This window comes from Atta cephalotes (assembly GCF_000143395.1).
Source record: "Atta cephalotes unplaced genomic scaffold scaffold00046, whole genome shotgun sequence".
NCBI lineage: Eukaryota > Metazoa > Arthropoda > Insecta > Hymenoptera > Formicidae > Atta > Atta cephalotes.
This window is the reverse complement of record NW_012130110.1, coordinates 589,236-600,912: the sequence shown is the minus strand read 5'-3', so window position 1 is coordinate 600,912 and position 11,677 is coordinate 589,236. Positions and strand designations below refer to the sequence as shown.

Sequence of the window (11,677 nt, the reverse complement as noted above, 5' to 3'; positions counted from 1 at the left end):
GTGTATATTTATATATTATACATATAAATTAATGTTTTTAACTATTAATAAGATACTCTTCGAAAAAAGAAATATTCAAGATTGAGACGCATGTCTACTCGCTAGATTCAATGATTGCCGAAAACGTGGAGCACATTGCAATTAATAATATCGGTAATTGGTGTATGCGTGCCGCGTGCCGCTGAACTTCAAAGGTCATCGCCTGGCAGCGCGAGTTTAATTAACGCAATCAAATGAAAATATTCATGTACGCGCCGGCGCTGGACTTGGTGTGCGTGCACGTCCGTGTGTCGGCGTGAACCACCAGCTCATTATGCAAAAGTTCTGTGCGTTTCCCGCAATTTCAATATTCGTTCAATTCCCGAAAGGCTCGCAACGGTAAATCGTGGCATTGACACAGATCGCGCGCTTCAAAATCGGATATAACTCGACTTTTCGGTCGGGCGTTTTAAACCGTCGCCGAGTTCAACACGTATACCATATGCTGTAATTAAAATAGTATTTCGATAGGGCGCGCAATGAATGTAACGTGTTTCAGTGCATATTTAATTCTTTAATGCCTCGTATAGGTAAATGAAATTATAACGTGTTTATAGATGTCGAAAATATATATATAATCGAAAACTTTCCTATTTAACATTAATGCCAAAGATATTTTGAATGTGTTTCTTACGAGGCTAAAAATACTCGTTCCTATTTGTACTAAATAAGGTCATCTTCGAGAATTGGGAAACATGGCACTTAAAGTGTTAATGACAGTTATATATAAAACATACGTTGAAAATGTTTACAGCGTCCTCGCATATGATATGAAAGTTTCTTTCCCCATGTATCGCGGATTTTAATATATAATATATTTCCTTCAGTTGTTACATTGTAGTTGATTGTAAAAAAGTATAAAATTATTCGACTATCGTGTTATAACATCCTTCGTCTAATTCATGTGAAATAATTGTAAAAAGCAACCTACTTCGAATACTTCAGTTTGTTACAGAGAATAGACAAGTCTGTCTATTCGATATAAAAGCTAACACGATGAATTTTCTTTCCCCCATTCTGAATAATCACGCGTGACTATATACGAGTTATCTTGCGACACTCGATCTAATATCAGACATTAGCATACATCCCGGAAATCGTGCAGCTTTCTGTCGTTAGCTTAGCAGCAATTGGTGTCCTTCGTCACCCTCTACAATTGTCTCGAGAATGCGAGTGGAGGCTCGCACGGTAATTGCGGATCGACATGTCGCGCGTTAATGTCATATCTGCACGATTGCGTTTGACGATAACAACGCAAGCTGTGAGACGTGAAAACTAGTGCATTTTTATTTTATGGTCTTCGCCGATATCGATTCGATAAAATTTAAATCGTGCGCTTACAATCATTTGTAGCTAATTGAATAAAAAACGTTATTCGCATCATTACTTTTACACATTCCGACTATCGTAAAAAATGGCATAATCTACTTTTACACATCGCACGAAAAGTCATCATTTCGTCGACGTGTCCCTGACTTATGCATGTCATCGAGAACGACCATAATGGGTTATCAGTAACGGACGACAAAGTTTAAAAGTCGACGATAGTTAAAACTGTCTTTACCATCAAAATCAATGCACGCAGCATTGTCGGAAGTCTATAAGAAAATTATTAGTGAATTCAAACGTTTCGATTTGTTCCTTGATATGTCAAACTCCATTGTTGAGTTCATTGTTGAATCGTGGCAGTCACGTCGATTGAGATTTGTAACGCTTAAATTAAGCACGCGGTATATCAGTATCGGACTTTCATTATCGAAGAAGAAATTACAGAAGAAATTGCAACGCTAATTATCCTTCAATTTTCAATTGTTTCTCATCTTCGCAGATTGCCAGTTTCAATATATTTACGCGAGTGCTCGATTGGCGATTTGCGCGATCGTGAGCGATTTATGAGCGGAAGATGAGACATCGAATTATGTCGTTCACGTCGACGCTCGTCGTGGCTCTTTGTACGCAGAAACGCCTTACGTACCTGAGGTATCCGCCGTAACGCAAATCGGTGCACGCGAGCTCGCTTACCGCGCGCGTACACGCACCCGCGTATTGACACTTCTGCGGTGCAGCGGCGTGTGATGCGCCGACATAAACGTGCACGCTTCGTTGCTGCGACCCAGCGTGCACACGCGCGCGAGTCACGCGCGCGTGAAATCGACCACGTGTGTTCGCCGTCGTCGTTATCGTCATCATCTACAGCAGAATGAAGACGGACGGATGCGAGGAGTGTGCTGCAGGGAGGAATCGGTCGGAATACATGAACGCATACTAATTAAAAGCCGCATTGTCGTGCATGTCGCGGAAAGATGTGCTAATTACATCTCGAAGGAGAGGTCTTTTACGATCCCCTCACAGATTCGTGAATGAATGAAGCGCGAATCTCGCGCCTGCTTTCTTTCCGCCTCTGAAAGCATCTCCCGGTTCCTCCCACGTGCACTTCTTTGAATCAACGCACTTAAGTACACCTTCGACCCCACATAATATTATACCGGAGACAGTCTCGCAAAATTGCCCGCCTGCTTCCGCCACGGAGGTATTATCTGCGTGCTCGTAGCTTAATCGTTATTATATCGATGTTGAAAAAAAAGGAAAAAAAAGAACCACTCGGCATCATTCGTTAGAAAATACTTAAGGTTTCTGACACTCCATTTCTTCTGTTTAGATTAACGAATGACGCCGTAGCAGAGGGCTGGTTGGTGCGCGGATACCGGGACGCAAGAGGTGAGTTTAATGTAAAATTGATAGATAGAAATTAATCACACATTGAAATCGATCGAGCGCGCGAGTTTCGCGATTTTGTCGCAATTAATTCATTTCCATGGAATACTATATGTAAGTCATTAGTATTGACTATAACATTAGCTCGAATGTTGCTACTAGGATGTTTAACGTTAGTCATGATTTTGGCGGCTATAGTTGGCCATTAAAAACATGTATGGATGCTCTGTATTTCGAATACTACATCGTAATTTGATTACAAACGTTACATTTCTAATAACGTTTTGTTGTGGTCCAGCATTGAATAAAAATCTTGTTTAATAATTATAATTTATTGTGCATTAATTAATGATGAATGTATGTAGGATAATACAATAATTTATTGATAAGAACGTTACAAATTATTCAAATTATTACAAGTATAGTTTTATTTATTTTACTTTTTGTGATTAATTTGATGTGTATATAACGGTTTAAAAAGCACAGTTTTTAAAATGTATATAAATATGATCGTTTTATATGCGATTGGAGTTACGTAACTCGTGACAAAAAACAAGTATAGAAAGTTATCGATATTCGCATTAAAGAAAAATCGTTAGTGAATATAGTGAAAGTTTGATGAGTTTTTCTTATAGCAACTTATAAATTTATTCTGTTTGTTCTTTTCCTTCTACATTATTTTATAACTACATGAAACACCTTTTGTATTTGGATTTATATCGCTACAGGCAGCGTTGCTTTTTTACGGTCCTATAATTTCATTGTTTTGAATCTATTTTTGAGGTGCAGTCTATATTTTGCGAAATAATTTTAAATGTTTTCGATATAACAATATATATATATATATACATATCTTATATATTATATTTTATCCATCACACTGTAATATATAAAAACCGTATATGACTAATAATTATGAATATTTCTCATTTTTTTATAATCAGTATGTAATGCAAGAAAGATGACATAGTATACTGCATTCAATGATAACAGCACGTAATAATTGATAATGTTTGTAATAATTAAATAGTAATAATTAAATAGTAGGTACTTTGTATCCATACAAAAATTGTAACTCATTTCCTCTTTCAATCTCTCTCTCTCTCTCTCTCTCTCTTCGCGGAGTCTCATATTTCTTCCGGGGATTATGCATGCGAAAAGTCGAGATCTTTCCATAATACAGTTGATGCTTAGAATTTAAAATGCATTTTACATCGTTACGTTTACCACATTCTCTTTCCTTCATTTCATCTCGTTTCTTGTCCTTCACCATTTTCTATCTCACCATGCCTATCTTCCTTCCAGTTATGCATGCGCAGTCCTATCTCATTCCACTTTCCAAGACTATGGCTCTCCTGCCCACTCGTTCAACAGACGACATATGTGTCTTTATGAACGGTATGTGGAGTAGACAAGTGCATTAAAACCTCGGGCGTTAGTTCAAGCTTCAAGAGGGAAGACTGGATAGCGGCAGGACGGATGGAGGAGTCAGGAGGATACACAAAAGAATGCAAAGTAAGAACCACGACTTCCAACCCCCTCCTCCGACAATCCACTTCGTATTCTCTTCTAGCCGCACCCTTCCTCCTTGTCCTCCTCCCTAGTCGTTTACCTGCATAACCGCGTTTCATGCACTCCTCTTCTTCTTCCTTTACTGTACCATTCCTTCTGTGCGCCGGAGGTTACAACGCATTATCATACAAGGCGACACTGCACCTCGTCTTCCCTTAATTGTTTCCCAGTCTCACCACATCGCGGGAGGGACAGCCACCCCAGCGACACGTTCTTGCCCAGATCAACTTGCTGAAGTGTGAAAACGATGCCGGAGAGTGTTATCTCTTTTTGCGCGCGCGAGTTGAAAGCAGGGAGATGAGAAAGCGCGACAATTTACGAGTGGTCACCGGGGTGATAGGGCGTTCGAATCCCTCTCTCCCATTCGCAGCGGAATCCTTCATGTTCTTGTAATGTTCGACATCAAAGACCGGGGACATTTCGCGCACCGATGGCTGCGAGAAGTTACGCGGATACGAAACCATGGAGAACAGGCCTGCGCTCTTATTGGTGTCTCCGGGCGGAAGATATCTTTTTTTTTCGTGGTTCGATGAATTCAGGACCACAGACATCACTGTATCAGCGCCCTTTGTTTTTTGGACACGCACGATTTCGCGATGTTATATACATCGTGGTTTTAACGGAACTCCGAGATCTGAAAGTAATATTGAAAAATGATCGATTTCAATTGTGAATTATATATATGTGGAAAAATGTTAATCGTTGTGCATGAACTTGTGTCGAAATAATTTATTCGATAATGGCACTTGCTATTCATTTCCTATAAAGATACTTCGAGATTATTATGAAATTATTACGGTCTGTGCGTTACGCTCATTTAATTAGACTAAATGCGGTTGAGCGGCTGCGTTCTATATTGGTTTAGAGAAATTTGAAATTAGTCGCATAAAGTTCGTCGTAATGAAGGGATAACGGCCCTTTGAACTTCGCGGTTGGTTTCGACATCTGTCTAAGATGAGCCTGTTCACCCCCAATTAACCCCGATGAGTGTAACATTTCTCAAACTCTCATTAAGGATCTGTTTGCCAGATATATGTAATATATTGAATCGAAAATTCAATAATCGCGGTTGATTCCTGTCTAAGTTATTCGTAATTTCGCGATAATAATAATCCGAATTATATTGCATTGGATTATCTAACGTTACTAATTAAACACGGCATTAATTGTTGAGTAATGCATTGCATAAACTTTAGCGATTAATAAAATGAATCAGTTTACGAATTAATCCGGTAAATCGGTTGCGACATGTCCATTACACTGAATGTGAATTTCTAAATTGATACTATAAGAAGCTCTGCAACGAAAGACATCTCATTTGCTTAGCCGTGTCGCGTGATATGTAATGCCGTACTAAACTGCTGTAGCGCTAATTGTGTGCATTCCGACTAATCGCCCCTGATTTTACGCATCGCCGAACATCGGAGCCCTACGTCAAAGCAACTCTGAGTATACATTGGCATTGGGAATACATTTTATCAAAACCGATTGCGAATGATTTATTGGAAGAGATACAAATTTAATCTCTCGTAACGATTCGAGACACAATTAGCGTCATGCGTTATAAAAGAGGAAAAAGCAGCTTTTCGTTGTTTCTCGATGCGCACAATACGCAGAAATGTTACCATGAATAGATAGTTGGGGCGTTTACGTCATATCCCACATAAGTGGACATATAAGTACATCTAAGTGTACGAAGGCTTCTATCAATGTGATCGTTTCGTTGTCGGAAAGAGAGACGGGGATAGAGGCGTGCATTAAATAGTCGTCGAGTATAGAGAATGACAATGGTACATCGACTTGTTCTTCCGGAACGAACGTCGTTTTGTGCGCGTCGTTCGCGACGAATGGGGCCGGATCTTCGGTGACTGGGTCCCCGCAACGCGGTTGGGCCCCGGTCGATTATTCACCTCAGCCAATCATGGCGTAGCAAGGATACAAAGAATCAGGCAGTAATTATCGGTAACCTGGTCTCCGCACGCGATTCGTCCGATAAATACAACCAAGGGAACGGAGCATACTTCTTTCGAGGTGAAGCGTGTCTATTCGCTTACGCAAATTCCGCCATTGCGTACTCGATTAAAATAAAACTGTCGTATAATTATGATTAATGACAGCAAGATGCGCAATCTTGTGCGTGACGCGAAATATCAGGCTTCGCCTGTAATTCTGCCTCACGATTATCGAATGACACGTATTTCGCATAAAAAATAATTATGACAAGAATAACCTCGCGCTTACATTTACGTTGCAATGAGCAGCCAGAGTTAAAGCGTGGGGAAGCTCTTCGTTCTATCGCGTTCTTGCTTATCGCGCTACAGCATTCTGCCAATCGGTATCCTCAATCAATCAAGATTCGGGGGAAAAAAATAAAAAATAAAGAATTACGTCGGAATCTGCACGCGATCGGTATAACAGATACACAATGCTAATAAAATACTTTTGATGGAACTAATGGCAGCTCGAAGATTACATTCACGGCCAGCATGTTCGTTTCGCGTAGGTATTTGAGCGCGTGATGAGCGGAAGGCAATGGTGAATTCCACGCGAAGGAGGGCGTGCGAGCATATTATGCGTTTATGCGGCCACACATACACAGGCATACGGATGATTACGTGATACGTTTGTGTATGTAGTGCGGGCTTATGAGTCGTCGCTAGACATATGAGGATGACTCCGATCGGTCCTTGATGCGCTATCTTTAAACGCCTTGCTGTCATGTTACGTTTGCAACATTCGTAGTGAAAAATTCCGCAAACTATATTCGATAAACTTCATAGATGCTTAAGAGAGATTCGACTTAGAACGTGTTCAAAACGTGTTCTTTGAGAAGAATTTCTTCGAAGTTAAACTATTCTTCGAAAATCTGTGTTATTTTTTTTAAAGATAATTGATAAAATCTAATCGGTTTTAAAGTAGGAGTATTAAAAAAAATATTAGGAAGAATGCAGTAGGAATGCAATGGTTCTTGCGAGATATCGCTTTATCGTCCGGTGATATTTCCGGTTCCTGTCCCAAGAAGCGTGTTCTCGAAGATAATTCGTTATCGCGTCGCACGCCGGACTTTCTGCCCTTTCCACGAGCGAAAGAGAGAAGACGGCGGCATTGATGCCGTGCGGAGGTGGCGAAGAAGGACGGAGGGAAGGCAGGATAATTAAAGAGGAGAATAATCCTGAATCAACGTCATCGTGTGAGCGAAACGTATCCTTGTTGAGCGAGCCAGGCGGATGCACATTGTGCGCCGTTCTTTACGCCGTTCTTCTGTTGTCGTGCAAGAAAAATCTCGTCTCCCGCTAGTGCGTCAGCGGAGAGAGATAGATCTAAATATTGTCACGCGCCTCAATCTTTCAATTGTATGTGTTCGAATTATGTTGTTGTTTTTCAGTAAATGCCGAATGCATCAAAAATGGGGTAAACGTGATTGATAAATTATCTTGGTAATCTCGATATAGATTTAATAGAGAATGTCTATCAAGAAAAAGAAAGGAGGAGAGAGAATAGATAGATTGACAATCTGATGATCATTATTGACGTAATCTTGACAAGCGGATACACTTAAAATACTTCTAATCGATCGTAAATTTTATTAATACTGTATAATTAATCTTATATTTATATAGTATTGTATAATTTTATCTTATAAGATGATCTTGATTTCTCGTGGCTTCGATTTTTAGATAATATATACTGTTTTTTAAATATTAATTATTGCAAGTGATTTTTAATCAACCGTGCAAAAAGAAGTCGAAAAAGTAAATTTTGAAATTGAAATTTTAAATAAAAATTAATCTATTATTTAATCTCCATATTTCGATCTTAATCTAAATCTTTTTATACCGGCGATAGATGATTTTATGGAGTTAATAATAATGCTTGTATCAGTTCTTCTTGAAAATCACCAGTATAAATATATCGAATAATCAACCTCAAATTTTCCCCTGTTACGCATTGTTGAAATGGAGCATAAAGTAGTACGAGTAATTTCGGCACATACGCAACAACTAATTAAGCGCGTACGCGTATCGGCTCGGTCGAATTAAATGAATGAAAATCACGTATAATGACAGTGTATCGCGCAATACCAAAAAATGAGGAATCACCGTTTTTCATATACTATACACGGAAGCCATTCATTAATTAATTATACGTGCATCGTTCTCATGTTTAATCAATGAACCTGCATTTATCGCGTGTACTGAATAAACGCATGTTTTGCGCTCTTTGGATACAGGGTATTAATCGTAACACGTGGAATTTTATATTTACTTTTGCGAAACAGCAGCGTATTACTTTACACATCTGAAATGCATTGCTAACTCTATAAATACATTCACTCAGATACTTCATATCACATATCATATCGTCTTTCTTAAAATAAGGGTTTAATTAAGAATTTCTAGAAAATATAGTCTAGATATAATATGGGAAGACTACATTTTTATGTATTCGTGAAATATAAATAAATGATTTGACGAATAGAATTAAAGATATTAATACGGATTGTTAAATGTTCTCCTGCGAGTGTCTCAGAATTGCTGAAAGGAAGGCCATCGGCCTCTCTATGATGGATAAATGCGAAAGAATTTCCGGAAGTCGGAGGGCTCGGCGGACTGCAGCTACTATCGAAGAGAGTAGCGTAGCGCCGAACGAGTCGAACCAGCGGAGCCGGTTCGTCTCACGACTCACGATATAAAACAATATTGATTGGTCGTACAATGCGGGTGGATTATGGGGTGGGTCGCTCCCGGGGGTGGAGGGTGGACCACGATGCATTGTGCTCGCTGCGTCCGGTCAAACTTTTCATCGTCCCTCGCACCCTCTCTCATGCGCGCTCGCGCGCGTGCTCGCCCTTCTCTCCGTCGCTCTCAGCCGTCCTCTCTGTCCCTTCGTCCTGTCCTCTCCTCGTCTGCCCGTCCTCTCACCCCGCTACTTCCTCCCATGTCCGATAATTATTGCAGTCAGCCTCTCTCTCTTCCTTCGATTCCACGGTTCTTTCCAATGGCCACGTCAAGCTTAAAAGCTGCGAGCTCTACGAGCCGTTCCGCGGGCATCCAGCCGTCGATGCGCGGCCGTGTAGTGCCTAGCTGTCGTGAACACGCGGTGCTATCCTCCTCGTGCAAGATGTGTGCGTGCGCTCTGCATTTATACCTTTATCCTTGATACGTCCCTCTCTGTCGTTCGCAGACTCCTGTTAATGGCCGAAGTGGCGGCGTCTTATTCACTCTACACGCGGCTTTGATCGAGGAGATTTTTATATCACGATTTAGGGTTAAGGCAGTTTTCAATAAATAAATTGCTCTGTACTATTTAAAATGCTAGTTTTGAAAAATTTCACTTTTTCAATGGCTTGGGAGACGCGAAATATAAATGTAAATACTCGGAAAAAATGAGATGATAAACTTAGCAATATGATAAAATCTATATCTAATAATAAATTAAACAAAGTAAAATAGAAAATACGAGAGTTACTCTCGAGAGTAGTAGTTTTAATTTTTCGTGAATAAGTGTTGATATCGCGATATGCAAGACACGAACCTTTGAGAAATTAGACGGCTGTTTGGCATGAAGCATTTTGAAAATATAAATACTTGTTTACGTTATATTTCGAGACTATCGAAATATAAGATTAGTTGCACGATAACTGCAATATTTCTCGACTCATAATACAGATTGGATATTCTGAGAGTATATACAGACTGAGGAAAATTTCCCGATTCACGATTTCGCCCTTCTCGAGAGTACACGAAAATGTATCAACGAAAGACGAGAAAAAATGAAGGCATTATACAGATTACTTACATGCATGTTGAAAGTTCATCGAGTTAAAAACTATGAGGAATACACGTGTATTGCGTATTTCTCCCTGTTTCCCCGCACCTGCTACTGACGCTTACACCGTGACAAAAATCGTGTAACGCGTTTCGATATGGCGCATACCATGAAACGAAATTAAAAACGCAATAACGCAGCACAAAGCGAAGCAATAACACAGAGAGAAAAAAAGGCAGCTTTTTATGAAAAGGTTTATTTGAACATACGAGCTATTTGTCGAGACATATTTCCCTCGTTTAAGAAATGGAAAAATACAAGAAAGAATTTAATTGTAATTTTTAGCAGTACTCTTCGTCGTAATATTTTAACGTAATTCTACATCGCGCTTTTCGACTTGCTTTTTATTGACAAGACAAACTACAACCTTCCCCTTTTACCTAAAAGAGAGGCTTGTCCTTGCTTATACTCCATTCGAACGGAAATAAGGGAAACGAAGAGACGCGGAGCGTTCGATTTGCTTCAGAATTGTTTCACGAACTGCTCGATGTTCGGGGTTGAGCGTCGAGTAGGAAGAAGGTGGAAAGGGTGGACATTCTTGGTATCTGTGTATAGCGTTCGGTAATTTATTTCTTGCCGGATCTCCTCGGCTCCTGACCACAGGATGTCTGACAAGGGTAGCGCGGCGGTTCATTCTCGGGCATCCCCACGGCTCTTCCGCGGGAGGCAACTATTTCGGAATCAATTAAACTATCGAAGCGACCAAGTGTGCGATTGAATCGTTAATTAGCAGCTGCCTTGCACGTTCGCAAGTTCTGTAGAATTATTACGCTTGGATAAATGTGTTTACTTGGATGACATGTCGTCACTTAAAAAAAAAAAAAACTAAAATATCTTGTGACTAAGAAGTTCGAAATTCGAAAGAAAGGGCGTTGATTGGTTAACATGATGAAATTCATCGTCGCGACAGTGCGTCTCATTGAATGCGCGATATTATCAAGATTTATTAGAACATGGTTCGTCAAACGAAGTGTTTTGTGAAGAAGGAAAGAACCGGACCTCACCCGGTGCAAAACAGGAGACCAAAGTGTAAAAAAAAATCGTTGGGCTGTGTCGTGAGCTTTGGAGCTCCATCAAGCCCTTCGAAGAGTTATGAATAAGGGATGAGACCGCGGCGTGTGTGCGCTCATGCATCGACGAGGCGGCCGCGCACTCACACGCGTTCGCGCGAGTTTTAAGCTCGATTGTATGACGGTAAACGAATAAATGTGCAAATTTGACGAACCAGCCTGGCTCTCGCTATTCGAAAATACGTAACGCACACGCGTGCGCCAGTACACGCGGACGCATGCTGCGCACGAGCGACCAACACGTATACACACATGCGCGTCGTGCCATAGCGACACGTGCATGCACGCACGCACGCACGCAGGCAGGCACGCACTCACGCATGCACGCATCCTGGCGCATCGGGCGCACTTATATCGATGTGTGTGTGTGTGTGTGTGTGTGTGTGTGTGTGTGTGTGTGTGTGTGTGTGTGTGTGTGTGTGTGTGTGTGTGTGTGTGTGTGTGTGTGTGTG

At 40.6% G+C, this 11,677-nt stretch overlaps 1 protein-coding gene across 1 annotated transcript in view; it reads left to right on the top strand.

Moving 5' to 3' along the window:
• LOC105622569 overlaps positions 1-11,677 on the top strand; it is a 122,745-nt gene that overhangs the window by 38,365 nt on the left and 72,703 nt on the right. Inside the window, exon 2 of the mRNA XM_012203986.1 lies at positions 2,699-2,757. Coding sequence (XP_012059376.1) covers positions 2,699-2,757 — 59 coding nt within the window. The remainder of the gene's footprint in view (positions 1-2,698; positions 2,758-11,677) is intronic.